The 18,146-nt window shown below is 36.1% G+C and overlaps 1 protein-coding gene across 4 annotated transcripts; it reads right to left on the reverse strand.

Moving 5' to 3' along the window:
• Positions 1-460: 460 nt before the first annotated feature.
• On the reverse strand, positions 461-17,881 carry LOC115919136 (protein lifeguard 2-like). 4 transcript variants are annotated; one of them, XM_030972018.1, is made up of 12 exons: positions 17,753-17,881; positions 14,241-14,386; positions 12,912-13,114; positions 10,372-10,474; positions 9,688-9,752; positions 9,082-9,135; positions 7,896-7,986; positions 7,421-7,458; positions 6,717-6,771; positions 6,066-6,197; positions 4,582-4,629; positions 461-4,074 (listed from the first exon to the last, which is right to left on the reverse strand). In XM_030972018.1, the coding sequence occupies exons 2-12, from the start codon at positions 14,352-14,354 to the stop codon at positions 3,928-3,930; spliced, it is 1,050 nt and encodes a 349-aa protein (XP_030827878.1). In that variant the 5' UTR covers positions 14,355-14,386; positions 17,753-17,881; the 3' UTR covers positions 461-3,927. The 4 variants fall into 4 exon arrangements, with proteins under 4 accessions (XP_030827878.1, XP_030827880.1, XP_030827879.1 ...); XM_030972020.1 differs by having other exon boundaries at positions 10,372-10,466; positions 12,913-13,114; positions 17,741-17,876; XM_030972019.1 differs by having other exon boundaries at positions 10,372-10,469; positions 12,913-13,114; positions 17,741-17,876.
• Between the last annotated feature and the right edge of the window lie 265 nt (positions 17,882-18,146).

Genomic DNA, 18,146 nt, shown 5'->3' on the forward strand with positions numbered 1-18,146 from the left:
TATGTGGTGGCGCCATTCATAATAATTTGTGGAATAGCATGGAGCCAAACAAGAGAAATTGACACGACAGGATAATTTGGTTGGATGGTGTTTGAAGCCGATGTTTGCTTATTAAATGAGGGGACAGAGGGACCCCTTGCACAAGGCTTTAAAGACATAGTATGAAGACTTGAATACAATTGTGGTTTAGGTTTAGATTTCAGGGTCATAATTTTGGATAGGTATAATGCTAGGTCTCGAGTAACTTAAAGGCTGAAAGTCAATAATTGAGAAATTGACTATGAGCGATGGTGGCCAGGGAATATATCCAACAAATACATTATACATAAGAAGAAATAGTATTTGTTTGACTTGTTAGATTATAAAAACGATATATAATAATATGTTCAGTTTGTGATGAGATTTGAGGCATATACTTAAAGCAAAGACTAAAGAAGAAAAGACAACTCACACAAGAGAGTTTACAGTATACTGATGAAATGTATATGTAATTTTATTCAATATTTGATCAGAATAACTCATACCATGATAAACAGATATCAATGATTACAAAAGCTATGAAAATAACATGGGTCTATGATAAACTACATTTTATAGTTCAGGATACAACTTAATTGCACAAAAATAACATTTGTTGTAGGCCATAAATAGACATGTAATCAAGTCATAGACATCCTGTTCTCATTTATTACATAGTTAAAACAAAATATTAGTTAATCCCATGTATGTACCAAATGGAAAACAGCCTATACTGGACCACAGCCTCAACTCAAAGTATACAAAACAACCTCTAACCCAAAGGTACAATAGTTACTTTAACAAAACAAAAGGAGATTTGTTCATATGAAAGTTACAAATTTCTTAATAATTTCTTAATAATAATATTATTAGTAGTATTAATACTTGCCATTACAGAAGGTGGAGTGTGGGAGGGGCCAGCCATTAAAAGGTTTAGAAATACAAAATTAAAAATTTGTAAAGTGTCAGACATTAGTCTAAATTGTTAGCTGTGTGTATTGTATTTGGTTGACTTGCAGGTGATATAGTTAACAGTATACAAATAATTCATGTTTGCAGTGCGATTGTGAATATGCACTGCATGCAGGTTAAGTCACATCGTGATAATGACCTACAATTAACTGGCTCATTGTGGCTTGACCAAGTGCAGTGCAATGCACCATGAACGCATGATCTTTAAAAAATGAATTATTTGTTTCATAAAACGGGTCAACAAAATGAAATTAAACTCAAGATATAAGAAACAAACCCGATCAGATTTCCAAGAATCACACAGTCATGGGATCGCCATTTTCTCATTTGCATGACATGACACCACATTACATTTAGTGCAGCCAAACAGTGTAATAGGTGCATCAATGTCTTTTCCATTTGAAACTATGTGCATTTCATTGGGGCTTAAATTTTGTATGCGCCACAGATATGCTCTGTAGTATCCAACAGTATCACCGTTTTGCAGAGATAGGTGTGGTAGGAAAAATGATGCATGGTCACATGGTGTCAATCAACCAATTAAGATTTCCTGCATTCTAGAACCTGTTTTTATTAAACCAAGTGATATTTTAAAAATGGCTAATGATCATATTATCAGATGTATTTGTGGGTATGTTTCTATTACTGGTTATGAAACATCATATATTAAGTGGTTCCATTTTAGGACTAACACACCAATACTTATACCGGAATGCTAGATGATCAACCTTTTCTGATCGATTCCACAATGTTTCTTTCACAATGCAATCGCATGACCAGAACCCAACTATATCTTTAAGTGGTTCCATTTTAGGACTAACAAGGTGAAAGTGAAAGATTTCTAAAAATTGATGGGATACAATGTCAAGTGCATGTAATAGTTTTCTACTGGAGTTGTTGTCAGGAATTTGAAAGCAAAAATCATGAACACATGAGATAATCCATCTGACAGTGTGAATCCCGACACAGAAAAATCAATTCATTTCTAGTGGACTATTATAAGACAAGCCATGCACTTCATGACTACCTTGACCCGACAATGACCTCTACCAAAAAATTGCCACACTCTTTATACATACACAACAATCCCAAAAAACATAGATATACAACAATATTCAAGTATGAATGTATGATTCTGAAGTATAGAATGTATCAATTTTGAAACTAGGAATCTGCAATGTACATTTAAAAGAAAGATTGAAAACTCTCCACTATACTACTTAGCACAGTATCATGATCACTCACATATTATTGTGCAAGTATTATTAACACATGCAGCTATGGTTTATCACATGTATACATCTTGATAACCTTACACAACTTGTATATTACAAAACTATACAGATCTACAAAAAAGACAGCTCCAAAGGACTTCAGTCCATTTGATTTCAATCCTGATTTATCAAAAGTTTTTTTTAAGGCATTGGGTACAATAAAAGGTAACAATATCATTAATTTCATATATCTTTTACATTTTCATCACAGAGGTATGCCTATAACATTTGGTAGATAGGCATGGTAAGCATGTAGTCTGTAATTGTCAGATATTGTTATAAAATGCAGATTATATTTCTTTCGTAAATATATTTAATTCTTCCCATTTCTTAGCAATTGGTATTGACAAATGAAAAATGCAAAAAGGAACTATAGACGATCTCTGATTTTTCTTAAAGCAGCTATGAAGTGCAGCATACTTCTTGCCTGTATATATATATATATATATATATATATATATGAATACACATCTTTTAGGACAATGATATCAAATAACATTTTCACCTACACATTTTCAATATCCTTTTTTTTTCTCCAATAGTACTATTCGTTATCTATTTTGCCTTTTCTATTGGTTTGCTGAAAGTATATTATTCTTTCCATTTAATTCCTATTATTCTCTTGAGCCTAGCCTATTCCATTTCTGTTGGAATTGAATAACCCCAAATAAGATTGCCTATTATCTATATTTACATATATATAATTGTAAACTTGAACAAGAAAGCCTCCCTTAGATAGCTGAACATGACACTAAATACCTTTTTCCTATCAACACACAACAACAACATGAATTATATTGGCAATAAAATGAGCATGAATGATATAATTCTACATATAAAAAAGAAAATATAATATACTAGTATATAAATGTATTCTATAGTACATGTTTTTGATAGACAGTGTAAGTGTATGTGTAACTGGTATGATGAATGAAATTGATCATGCAATTATTATGCTTTCGGGATATTTATATACTGGTGTATATATATATTCTTCAATCCTTATACATGGGGTGTATAGCAGTGAACAATTGTAGGGAAAACATGAATATTTGAGAAGAAATTTGTCTGATCTTACAAATGGTAATGTCTAATTCTGTACATGAATTTTCCTAACCATGCAACATGAAATAAGTAAATCCAAACTTAATTTCCCTATCAATCTGGATGAAATGAATAAGATGAGTATATACAAAGGAACACCTTTTTTTAGAATCAAATTATTGTAATACACAGTTCCAAAATGCAAAATTGTCTTTTCCCTCTTTGCTTTACGCATTTCCTGTTGGGTTCTAAACTTCTAATGCTAGATGTATTTATACAGATGATCGACTTTACACTATTCTAAAGTCACTACATTTTCAATTAGTTTTTAGGTGTGATTAGTGCATGTAAATGTGAAAGGATATTTGCCATTCAAGAGTTTAAATCAGCCAGCCATGTGTTGTTTGCCATGGAGCATCACCTGATCAGCTAAACAGGTCACATGACCACTTATTCTCTCCAATTATGGAAAGGGGGATAATGGCTCTAAAGAAGAGAGAGAGAGAGAGAGAGAGGGGGGGAGAGAGAGAAAGGGAGGGAGAGAGAGTGAGAGAAAGAGAGAGAGAGGGGGAGGAGAGAGAGAGAGAGAGAGAGAGAGAGAGAGGGCCAGCTCCTAAGATCACTTCCCCCCGCCAAAGCAGGCAAGGATGATGAGGAAGAGGTAGACTATGTCCACGTACAGGTTCATGGCACCGAATATGTATTCTTCCGGAGACAGCTCATAACGGCGCCCTCCGATCAGCAGCTGGGTGTCATATGCAAGGAACTGTGCGGGATGACATAGGGTCAAACAAAATGTGTAACTTGTGACAGGATCAAGTTATAGATTATAGCGATAGTGGAGGTTTTTAAATCAGCTGATAGTAGTACTGGGCCCCGTCTTACAAAGAGTTACGACGATCCAAATCAATCGTAAGTCCTCCAATTAATCGCAAGTTTGCAGTCTCCTATCTCTTATGTACATAGTTACGATTGATATCAATCACAATTAAGTTACGATTAATATCCAACTCTTTGTAAAACGGGGCTCATATTAGTAGTACTGATGATTACAATGACCACAAGTATGAAAAAGTCTATAATATCAAAGATTCTGGTACTATCCTTTAACATCCCTTTATCCCTTTTGATTTTCCAATAAATATAAATCAGAGATCCAACTTGATAAAGATTATATCTTATTGGAAGGAGTCGTATTAAAACAAAGGACTATACAACACTAAACAATTAAATACAAATAATGATCAATCATCACATGTTGTCATTGACTTACCAATGTGAAAAGCAACGCTGCCAGCCAAGCATAAACTGTGTAGAGGATCTGTAGCAAAAGTAGAAAATCTCTTATATAATCAAATCACAAAAGCAATAAAGCAATGATTAAAATCATAAATGTACTTCTCACAAACCTAAATACAGTGTAGCCAAAGTTAAGTACTTATCAAATTATATGTGTTTATATGTCACACGAATTGAAGTAAATAATATAATAATTAAATAAATATATATATATATATATATATATGAAACAACTTATGATCATTCCACCTTTCCATCTTTCTGCCAACTATTCATGTATTCTAATAAATGTCATCACATTCACTAGTGCAACTTCCATTTCTCTTTAACAAAAATATATGTTCCAACAGATCAGATGAAAAATGACAAATACAAGACATCTTTCAAGAACACACTTTAAAGGGACTTGGTAACATTGTTAAGATGAGAGAAAATGGTGCCAAGGTAGTGACTTCAATGCTAGATGTACGATTAAAGATCATCTGAAAGTCTGAGTGAAAACAAACCATTATTAATGATAAAAATTGGGAAAATCTGACCTGATCGATTCCTTAATTCTCCCAACTATAATATTACAATTTAATTACATTTTAGGTGAATGTAAATCGTCACAAGGCAATGAATTGGCTCTATATGCCATTCCAGACATTTAAGTGTTGACAGATTTTTAAAAGCCTGTCTTATGTCTTATTTTCATGGAAAAATGGTTGGGAAAATTCAAAAATGGTTGAGAGAATTTAATGTTAAAAAGGGTGATGTACAGTGACACCTTCAAAGAAAACCATAAATTTCTTTGTGGCTTGAGAATTTTTTCAGGATTTTTTTTGCATATTAGAGGGTTAGTACAGTAGAAGGAATATAAAAGGTAACATTTCATACAAAAATGACACAATTTTTTCATCCAGCTTCAACAAAGTTACCGAGTCACTATAAAGATACTATGTCCCTTTTGCAGCCAACATCAAATTCTGTAGAACTTTGCAGGAACTATGAATATGTCATGTATGTCCTATCTGTGAAATTTAAACGTTAGCAGTGTCCTAATATTCAAATTATGCAAGGAAACCAGTTTACTTGCTAGACTTCACTGTCAGACACTATTGAGTGACTGACTGGATTTTTTTCTTCTTTGGTAATAACATACATAAAATGAGCTGTAAAGGGTACATGAGCATTTGTCAACATCAATAACCCACTTCTTGTAATGGCCATAATTAAACTGATTGAATCTTTGTGCAGCATAAAATCAGTCTATTACTTACTGGCTCTATAGCTCTTAAATCAATTTGACAACTAATAGTCGTTATTTCCCCACTTAAAGACATTTTCAAGCCCCCTTTTTTTAAAGGAAGTTCTACATTAGTATCATCTTTCAAATGCCGTTGAAATTTAACCTTTTCATTTTTTGGCCTGCAAATGGGACATAGTACCTGTAAGAAGAAGAGGAAAATGACTTACACTGCTGCGAGTGAAGATGGCAATGAACCCAAAGAGGAATAGAGAGAGACTGAACACAAAGAGAAACCCCCCACAGGAGGTGAAATCAAACCGGGTCTGGATGGCAAACAGGCTCACACCAAGGGTCACTCCCTGCAAGTGAACAAACAAAAACATAGTCAAAGATTAGTATCATATTCACTGGAAATTATGCAAGGTACTCTTTTAATGCTGTGAGTTAAATATTTACACTCAGGAAATGACAATTTTGACCAATTAGACGACTAATAATAATAATAATAATAGCTAGTTCTTATATAGCGCTTTTCAGGACCGAAGGCCCTCTCAGAGCGCTTTACAGATTATTACCCCGGTCATAGGATTCACGCTTACCAGCACACAATGTATGCACATTCTCCACTCCCTGGGGAGCATTCCAGCCAGGCGTCTTTTTCCAAGCGCACACTTGCTAATCTAACCACATTAGCTTTCGCATCCTACCGGGTACCCATTTAACACCTGGGTGGAGAGATTTATTCAACATACTAAAGAGAGGTACACACTGTATATAAATGATTTTATAATGCTCTGGTTTGACTTCTACATGATACAATCACAGATACAGAAATACTCTTGACTTTGGAATAACCTTGGAGAGAAAGATGTACTCACCGCACAGATACCCATACAGACCAAGACTGACTGACCAGCATTGTCCCCATAGTAGCTATAATAACAAAGGAATGAATAAACATGGATGTGAAAACATGGCTTCCTAAAATTAAAATCTTAAAAATAAAAAAAACTTTCAAGCTCTTTTATTCATTACATCAGAGAATCTCTTACTACTTGTGCAAGTTTTAGTCTAAAACATTGCTCCTTAGGCAATCTACACTTTCCACAGGCCAAATAGAGAAACAATAAAGTACACACATATTCTAATCACATTGTCTGGGGGGGTGTTTCACAGAGACTAAGATCGACTTTAAGTTGGACTCAACTATGGCAGGCTGTTCATGCCACTAGTTCCTCTGAGCATTCCTGGCACTGATTTCCCAAATCTATAGAATTTACCTTTTTTGATAATTCATTATTGAAGGAAAAGATGTTATTTAAAGATCATAATTGAGAGACCAATGATGGGAGCAACCAGAGGCATGAATGCCTGCCATAGTTAAGTCTAACTTAAAGTTGGTCTTAGTCTTTGTGAAACAACTCCCTGGTATTGTATATGGTGATTTTTCTTTAACAAATTGGCTTTGCCACAAAATATTCCAGTACTGGTAAACATACATTGTATATTTCTGCTTTTGTACTCAATGCGAGTTCAGCAATATCGTGAAATTAACATATAGGATTACATAACATATTCTTACCTTGAAATTGTTCCAGCCATGTAAGATAGACAGAGGGTCTAAAGAGTCAAATGATAAATAGAGAGTAAGGACAAGGAAAGAATAATAAGATATATTGGTATCAAAATTATGCACATTAAAAGTGCTATATGTATTTCATTTATAAATGAACCAGTTCCTAATTCTGATATGGTTCAGTCAAAAGTTATATCATGACATCATACAAATACTTCATCTCTATGTGGTATTCAAACATTTGCCCTTAATTAAATCAGTCGTTTCACCTCAACGACCAGGTCAGTCTTGAAATTCTTTTGAAAGAAAAAGATGCAAAAAACACAAATACCTAAATCAAAATGACTTCATAGGTTATTATACGTTTAATATTTCCAAACTTGAAATGAAATTGCTGAAAATCCAGTACCCTTTTACTTAAGATGGTTGAAAGATTAACATATGAGAAAAACTGAGAGAAGAGAATAAATAAGAAACTCACAAACACTGCCAGTGCAACAACATTTCCAGGATACTTCCTACGAACGGTAGGGCAGCACGCAAGGACAATGTACATAGCCAGGAACAGAGCGCTGCAGGGTTATCAAAATAGACAAAAACAAAATAAAAACATGAATAATGTATGCTCATCCTGCATATGACAGGACTAATCTTTTAATATTGATTGAGAGAGCATATAGCTTTCATATATTTCTTCCAATATGTACAATAAAAAAAAATAAAACAACTTAACAGTATGTCATGCATTATTTCATGTTTAAATCAATATATTTGATAACAGAGTAATACATACATATGAGCTAGTAATACAAATAAATACAAAGAAATGAAGAAAACAACAGGCTTGTTAGGAGGGGATCACCAGACGAACAAAAAACAAACAAACAAAAAAACAAAAAATCTTTATATCAAAAAAAGAAAGAGAAGAATACAGTAGTTATATATTCAGATCAATCAGGCTAACAACTGGAGTGCTGGAGTGCGCTGCCACACCAGCAATGCTAACTAGTAACTAGTGGATAAGACTTGGTCATTATTTTAAATGTGTAAGATTATATACAGCATGTTAATAATAATAATATGTCTTATTTACCCAGGGTTGCCTCATCAGTATTTATACTGTTTTCCCTGAGGGCCCTGCAATCATATTACCCCGGTCATCGGATTCAGGCATACCCGCACATAATGTATGCCCATTCTCCACTCCCTGGGGAGTATTCCAGCCAGGCGTCATTTTATTTTACAAGCGCACAGTTGCTAATCTAAGCACATTAGCTTTCGCGTCCTACCGGGTACCCATTTAACACCTGGGTGGAGAGTGGCAAATGTAGATCAATGTCTTGCCAAAGGACATTAGTGCTGTAGTGGGACTTGTTTGCTCCCAAACAAGAAAAATATTGCAAAAGAATTTAAAAAAAGTAGTTTTAATATGTAATTATCTGAGGAAAAAAATCGACAAAATTCTGTCTGAAAGCAATAGCAAGTTCAATTTCAGAAAACAGACAGAACAAAGACAGTCCAAAACAATGACAGACAATGTATTTCTTTACGAAAACAAACAAAAGTTGAAAAAATGCAGTATATTGTTTTGGGGTCGAGACCAAGACTGATACATTAAAAAGCCAAGATTGCGACAAATCTTGCTACACCACTGAAAGTATACTTACTAAGAGCACCAGTACAGCCAACTGTTAGTCCTCACATATGAATTCACAGGCTCTCTGCATTTTGGAAAAAGAGAGAGGTAGAATATGAGAGAGATGGAGAAAACAAAGGAAGTTTTAAGGGCACAACTGTTGACTTAATACTCTAGTTTACATTGTTATCCAGTAACAGGTTTTTAGAATATCATGATTACAAGCTATGTTTCATACACATGTATGACCCTTTGAACTTTGACCTCATGACCCTAAAATCTAATCAGTTCATTGGCTCTGCAAGATACATACATGACAAAAGTTTGGCTGTTCTCGTTGGAACAAAGGCCCCTCATCCGAGCTTATCAAAACATGCCTGCAGCGTTCAAACTTAAAACATATAGGAAGTAAGACATAAGAACAGGTGATAGCTATCATTATTTTACTACTCTCGTCGTTGTTGAATGACTATTCGTAGTAGGTCCATGCTTTAATATACTGTCAAGGCCTAAGCTATTTTCCTATATTACCCACATGTATACTGCCAATAAAGTAATTATGGTTTTACAATGATCATAGAATTACTGGTATACATACACACATTTTAATGTTAAGTGGCTGGTATAAAAAACTTACACATAAACGAAGACGCAGATAATTCCAAAGGTCGCCAACAACTGAATGAAGAGGATAAAGTATACCTGAAAAAAAATAACAGTGGGATTAGCCAGTTAGGGGAACAGTAATTGCAACCAGTTGGGGTATACATGAAGAGTAACAATGATTGTAAAATATATGGAAATACAAATTTGTAACAGAATTATATACATGATTAATCAATAATTTTGGGAAGAAAGTAACAATGAAGAATCAAAAAAATATGTCATAAATTCCTGAATGATTTTAACTATAACAGCCCCTGCTGACAAATGTTTAATTAACACTCAAAATACTGCACCTAAAAAGGAAGAGTTTATTTTACTCCTATCAACAATCTTAATACGTGACAGAAAATATTCATGATTCTAAGAATCAGAAACTGAAGGTCACAATCGAACCATGATTACAGATTTATTTGATGAAATATCACATATATCAGGGAGGCGTGATAGCTCATTCGGTAGAGCAGTGGTCTCGTAAACCGGTGACCCGGGTTCGAAACCAAGTCGATGCGCTAGTGCGCTTTTGGTAAAACATTAATCCTTATTACCAGGTCCCTCGGAAAGGACCTAAAGCCGTCGGCCGTCTGGTTGCTTACTTACATCTTAGCAGTCAGGTAAATAACCACCACCATCACTATCACACATGAACTCTACTCACCTTCTTGATGAAAGCAGCTCGAATGGATTTGTTGTTGAAACCCCTTTCAGCTGTGAAGCCTTCCTCCACATCACCATGGGGATTTCCTCCTCCTCCTCCTTGTAAGAAAAATGAGATTAAAACAATGCAGCTAATCCATTCCAAAAACAAATATGCATGTTCATAAAATAAGAATCCCTTGACACGAATCATCCAGGCTGATCTGGGAATTACCGTGCTCTGCACTCATCATTAAATAATATTTATTCAATGATTATGTAAAATAGTTCCTTGTGTTATTCATTATCATATTTACATCTATTTTGTACATTCTCTATGTAGGGACACTGATTTTCCGTTAAAAAAAAATGGCTTTTTCCGTTTCAGAAAATCTGGAATTCCGTGAAATTCTGTTTTGCCACTGATAACCACTCAACAAGGGAAACGCTCTCGGCGGTCTCACCTGCATTATGCAATTCGATATGATGAAAAATTGAGGTTGGGATATTATTTATTGACAGGGTGGCCCATTAGCAGCCCCCCCCCCCCTACCAAAAAAAAAAAAAAAAAAAAAAAAATTGAAGTGAGTATTGGCTAAGAATCATCAGGAAAATTATTTACTATAGTTTGTACCAAGATCGATAACTTTAATGGAATATGAACAAATAATAAAAATTGATTTATCAATTCTCATATTAAGTTGTGAAAACATAATCCAAGTCTACTGACCAAAAATGACCTTTGACCTGGAATTTGCGTTATATGATTTGTGATACTTGATAACCCTTGTGTACAAGGTTCATGGAATTTGAACAAACGCTTTTAAAATTATGCTAAAAATTAAAAATCTTGAGGTTGATACCACAACAAAGTCTAAGTTTGCAGACCTTAAATTACCTTTGACCTTGACTTTGTTACCTAAATGACTAATCAAATGATTGATGATACTTGATAACCCCTATGTTCAAGTTTCATGGAATAGGAATGTATACTTTCAAAATTATGATAAAAATTCAAAATTGTAACCTTTTGTTAAGTTTTGATGTTGATACTACAACATAGTATAAGTTTGTTGACCTGAAATGACCTTTGACCTTAACTAAGTGACCTGAAATTCTACTCACATGATTGGGGATACTTGATAACCCTCTAGTCTAAGTTTTATTGAATAAGAACTTATACTTTCAAAATTATATTAAAAAAGATGTTGACGCCGCCGCCGTCGCCGTCACCGTCACCGGAAAAGTGGCGCCTATGTCTTGAGTCGCTTTTTGCTACGCAGGCGAGACAAAAACATACGGACGGGACTGGATAAACTTGATGCAAAATACTAGTGAAAATATACAAAAAATTATCAAAAGTTTAGATGTACCAACCTCAAATTTGAACTTAGACACACAGACTAAAGTTAGCGGAATGTGTCAGAACACGACATATTCCTGACGGAACGATACAGATACAGGCTGAGTAGTACCGACGTGGACAAAAACATTTCAGTCTTGGCTGTCATGTCAGAAATTGATCCATTTTAGGCGCACATGTCAGCCCCTTTTTCGAACTGTACAACAGCGTGTGTACAATCTCGCCGCACTTAGCGCCTGCTGCTGGCATGTGTGTGCCTAGCTGGCATAATAGGATCGATTCACTGCTATTTGTACTGTGTTTTGTGTCACGATCTCTATTGGTCCAGCGAAACAAAATGGCAGCGCCCTGTCTCCTAAGAATCTGACGAATATCGCTAAATATTCAGAGTTATTAACCATGATTTTAGGCCCGATATTTTTTCACTGCATAACAAATCACCAAAAATAGTGTAAATTTTACGATTTTCTTCTTGAAAAATGAAAAGTTTTGAGATGAAAGGGGTTTTTCGCGACTTTCCGTTCGAAATTGCATTTTTCGTTTCAAATGGTTATTTCTGTGAATTCTGTCCGTTTTCTGTGATCACGGAAAGTCAGTGTCCCTATCTATGTATATTAGATTTAAACTGAAACAATATCAGTTTTCATTATGGGCAATAAAACATAGAAGTTGAAATCGAAAGAAACGTCCCTTTGGGAGACGCAGCACCAGATCAAGACTAAGTACATGTAAACGTTATAAGTAGTCGAAATAAACCAACAGATTTAATTTACATGCAGATTATTGTGTGGGGGAACTTATTTTATTTTCCGTACATATTTCATGTCAATATTTACTCAACCTGTTTTCATTTTCTGAATAAACATGCCATCGATAGCAATCGTGCTTATATAATCAAGTAAATATCTCAGCAAAAGTTGTTCATGTCTAGTTTCGTTTAGCTTAGTTTAGTTTAGTTTATTTTAGTTTAGTTTAGTTTACCGGTAGCTTAGTTTAGTTTAGTTTAGTTTAGTATTGTTCAATTTATTGGTCATGCACAATAATAAAAATGCAAGTAGCATCAAATCACTCTCTGGCTGTTTCCATTTCATCTCCAACTAGGTAATACAATCAACTCTAATTTGTTGCAATGAAAATAAATCACAAAAATTACAGAATACCAATATCTTATCACTTTCTACCCACGTATCAACCACTTACCGTAACTGGCTGGTGGAGGTGCACTCTGGTACCCTGCTTGCTGTGGTGGTGGTCCAGAGGGTGGAGGGTAAGGCTGGCCTGCTGGTGGTGGATAAGCTGTACCTCCTGCTGGTGGTGGATAAGCTGTACCTCCCGTTTGTGGTGGGTAGGCTGCACCCTCAGCAGGTGGGTAGGGCTGCCCAGCTGGTGGGTATGGAGCGGCCTGTATGGATACAATGTTCACAAAAAGTTCAGGATTTGAAACAATATCTCATAAAATAAGGCTTGATGAAAAAGAAAAGCAACAGATTGTGGGTAGATTGAACCATCTAATGATATACATCCAATATATTGAAATGGTGAATGATGATATTTAAAAAAAAAGTACTATATTGATTATCTGAGCTTTCTAGGTCAGCCTCATATAAGGACCCCTTTCCATTTTTTACTGCTCCCTACTCCAGCATGATAGTTATCTGCATTCTATTTTGATGCTGTTTCCTTTGTAAGCATGTATCTTCCCGTTTTCAACTTTCCTATTGCTTTTAATGCTGCCAAGTGAAATGAATGCATGGATAAACAGTCTCGATCATACAGGCTGAGACAACTGTAATGAGATACAATAAAACACACTCTACTCTAAATGAAATTCATACAATCCCCAAATATTATTGTTTCTCTTTGTTACAGTGGCATTAAAATCAATAGTGAATACTTACATAATGTGTACCTGCAAATGACTAGTAATTCACGGCAGTGCATGTATTTATTCTTAACTTATATGAATGAATATAAGATCATGCATGGATTTGAGGCAGTAGAGAGGAATGATATGTTTGAAATCATCGAAGAATCCAGAAGAAGGGGACACAGGCTCAAAATAAGGAAGCCCCACTGCAAATCTAAGATGAGGCAGATGTCATTTTCAGTGCAGAACATAAATAATTGGAATAACCTTCCTGAAATTGCCATAAATGCCTCATCAATCAATAAGTTCAAGTCAGAACTTGAAAATCATTGGAAGCACCATCCGCTGAAATACTACCCATACCAACGCGAATCCAATGCAGTAAAGAGGGGCACATAAGCTGAAACTTCAAGCCTTGCAGACAAAGTAAACAAGTAAGTAAGAATAATTTTTCACCAGACACTGAATCAAATACAAACTCATATTGTTAGTGAGACAGTGATGTAACTTATCACTCTTTTGATTTGATGGGGGGGGGGGGGGGGGGGGGGGAGATTTCAGGGGCAGGCGTAGGTAGGAGTAGATTTGACTGTTATACCATAGAATTTGGCCTGTGTGTACATTAAAAACAGAACCCCCTTTTGGCTAATTTTGAACTCACCTGGTAAGGAGCACCTTGTGCAGGTGGGTAAGGGGCTACTCCGGGCTGTCCAGGGGGGTATTGCTGGTCAGTAGTAGCCTCCATATAGCTGGGAGGAGCTGACGGCTCAGCCATACTGGGTCACCTGGTTCGTCACTGTATACAAACTGTAAATATAATATAAAGGGTTGATATTTAATAAAAAACTGTACATACTCCAACAGGATAACAAGGTCCTCTAAGTGAAGCGCACATGTACATTTTTATGTTTATGTACAGTACACCATCAGGGGCGACTTGCAGATAAAGTTGTGATTAAATATAAGTTCCTTCATACAACTAAGATTAGCTGAAATAAATCTGCATCTATCCTATTTTAATCATTGCCTGTAAAAGTCCCTTCATGCCAAGTACATCTGTGCATGTACATTGCATAGTCCATGCTTGTCTTGGCATTCAGTGAGATATTGAGGGGGATTAACTACAATGTACACCTAAGACTTACTTACTAAGAGTAGGTGCAAACAACCAAACACAAAAAACACTTTTGGCATATTCACTGCTTTCCTTCAGAAAGTATTAAATAAACTGTTAATAACAATAAATCTACATGTATGCAAGATAACATCCGGTAATGTTTTCCCTTCAAACTAAAATTTTCAGTCTAATGCACACTTAAAAGCTACATGAACAGTTGAACACACTTTGGTAAAACAAAAATACATTCACACTTTAGAGGTTTGAATATTTCATTATAAACACAAGTACATGCATGTAAAGTAGCATACATGTACTGTATGGACAAGTTGGGTATGTGTACGTCGTGCCCACAACCATGTCAAGCACTTTCCTTTTACTTTCATTTTGCAGGCCTACAGTCATGGCAGTGTGACTGCCATGATGCCATCAACTCTTCAGTTTCAGTTTCAGTTTAGTTTCATATTTCACATGTTGTACATGTATACATTTGGCATGTTACATTTTTGTACTCATTTTAAGATGCGTTTATACAAACAAAAAGAATACCGGTAATACCCAAGACTTAGTTGTATAAAGGAATAAATATGATGGAGCCTAAAGAGAAAGCAATGCTTGTAGGTCATAGGCTCCGGAAGTTATAACAATGATATAGTCTTGTGTATATTAAATAACATAATTGAATTAAATTGAAACTTATTCTGAAGAAAAAATAAACAATATTCATATACTAAGCAATATTTGTATTACATTTTCACTACCTGTATGCAATGGCAATTCTCATAAGAGCAAACCAAGATATTGGTGACATTGACATTGTTGTTTGCTCTAATCAAATTTGCTAATATCGTTTGAAATGGATACCCAACCTATCCAGACATACATTTTTTTTTTAAATGAAAGGATTGGTGAGTTGAGTTCAAGTATGGTGTTGGGTGTTGGTGTACTGTTGAGAGCATGGAAAGGCTGCTGAAAGCTGAACAAAGCTCCAACACAGGTGGTCACTTTAGAAGGACGATAGTCACGATATCGATAGCTTAACACCGAGTGCATCACACCTTTACGCATGAATCAAAGAAAAAGAGCCCTCCTCAACCTCGTGCATATTCAGCAATTTTGAGCGAACGGCGCTCTATTATCTAGATCTATATCATGAATATTCGGCGCTTGTTCTGAAACCTATCCAAAATTTGACCCGTAACTCTGGCGTGGATATACCCTACTAAAACATACCCAAAATGAAGTGAATATTCATTAAATGTCCAAATAAAGATCATGAGTTAAAAGTCGTTATGTTTATTACCGGTTTCGTGTCAATTTTTTTGTTATTTTTGGAGTATTTTTGGGATAGACCTTAACGTTGATTATTAGTATATACTTTGTCACAGGTTTCATGGTAAACCGCTGCACAATACAAGTACTAGTACCGATGGTGGGTTGCAGGCGGGCGCGCGCAAGTGTGAAGTTATCTACCGTAATGTCTCAGATCTTCATGAAAAAGTGTAGAGTCTATACTAATATCAACGTTTATCCGTTTATCCTTGTAATCATGAATTTCCCAATCCCTAGGGGCTTGTGTTGGTGAATGGGAAAATAACACGTAAATCGTCAAAACCAACCCAAAACCAACCGCGGTAGGCCTAGAGTAGTGGCTCCGGTCTGCGGCCGATCGGCGGGAACTGCCGATTCTATTTTTATTGGAATACTCACAGAATACTTCAATACCCTCAATAAAGAGTCCATATACTTACTTATTAAATAGAAGTCACAAATAACCTAACTGACCCACAGCGTGGTCAGTATTGACCACGTTTCGAAATGCTTCGAGTTCCCCGGTTTGCGGGCACGCATTACCGGTTTGCGGCACGCGTACGTCACAAAGCTTTATGCGCTACGTCACGATGAAAGCATGTACCAAATTACTACGGGTAACCCAAATTCTCATGTTTATCTGTTGCTACGGTAAATTTGTCAAGTTTTAAACAATTTCACCTTTTCCTCGAATGGATCATCCCATACGGGGGTACGTACTACTAGAAACTATCGGGTCATAGCGTGTACACACATCAGCACACATACCATCATACACGATCCCGCATGTTATGTGTGTATTAACACCCCCCGCCGCAAACCAGAAAAACACGTAATTACGTGCCGGTTTGCGGCCACCCCATGCAACTGGCCATGCGGTGGCACAATCAAAATATCTGCAATAGGAGACAGACCACAGTCATCATACTTCCACAAAAACATCAAATTTAACCTCCAATCGGACAAATATAGCTACAATATTGATCTAGTCATGCCTCCATCTCTTATTCTTAACTTAAAAGTTAGCACCTGCTGGAATTTTCATCGGCGACTGGTGCCGTAGATTTCCGACATCGCTGACGGATACTCCGTACCGACAGGAGCACCTGCTACGGACGTTTTCGGCAAAGCAGAACTTACCGTGGAATCCACGGTAGGTTTCAATGATTATTATAGAGTCATATTCATTTTATTTTTGAAACAAATACCCCTGGCCGCAAACCGGGCGATGCCGCAAACTGGAGACTCTACTCTAGATCTAGGTCTATTCGGTTCAGCAGACGACATTCAACACCAGCCTCAACACAGTCACAGACTAGCGGAAATACGTCATATTTCCTGAGGTCAATCCCAACACCAGTCTGATTTCAAGTTCGGTGTTGTGGCTGGTGTTGGTGTTCTCACAACACCACTCACCAGCTTTTCAAGTCAACACTGAACTTGAAATCACTCAGTGTGTGTCACATGCTGTCATGCATGTCACTGCGTGTCTAGTCTGTGTAGACTCTATAATTAAGCACTAATATAATGCCACTCATGTATGCCTGTGAGTTTACCTTGTGATTGTCAGTGATTGTCTATGCAGACTAGATACACTCACACAGATGGATAACCCGATAACAATTAACATTATTTACTAGATCTAGAGCTAAGTTAGATCTTGAGTCTAATTATAGTTTTGGCTAACTTTCTACTTAGCACTACATGTAACCGAAAGGACGCCTGATTCTCACCTTGATATTTACCTAAAAAAGGGTTGCGTCAATCAACAGCGAGTCTTGATTCTTGACAACTCGATTTCTGAGTAGGAAATTCTGAGAAACGAATATTCCGTGCAATTTCTTCCGCATATAAAAATTTGAGTAATAGAGCGCGCGAGCACGGAGATATATACGTGCGGCGCGTGTGTTTATGAGGGGATGGGCGATCTCTAAACTGCTCAATTTGTGTGCGGTCGGTGGAGTTCGTTGGTACTGGAGCCACATAAACGCTACACGAACTCGCTATAATTTCCGCTTTTCCTTAATTTTATGTGCAGTATATTTGAGCTCGAGCTCGGGACAAAGCTCTTGGTCCCCATGTTATGATACTTGATATAGTAATGAACACTTGAAAGTATAGTCTAGAACTGTTTCTAGT

Source organism: Strongylocentrotus purpuratus, unplaced genomic scaffold (genome assembly GCF_000002235.5).
Source record: "Strongylocentrotus purpuratus isolate Spur 01 unplaced genomic scaffold, Spur_5.0 spur5_scaffold_6, whole genome shotgun sequence".
Lineage (NCBI taxonomy): Eukaryota > Metazoa > Echinodermata > Echinoidea > Camarodonta > Strongylocentrotidae > Strongylocentrotus > Strongylocentrotus purpuratus.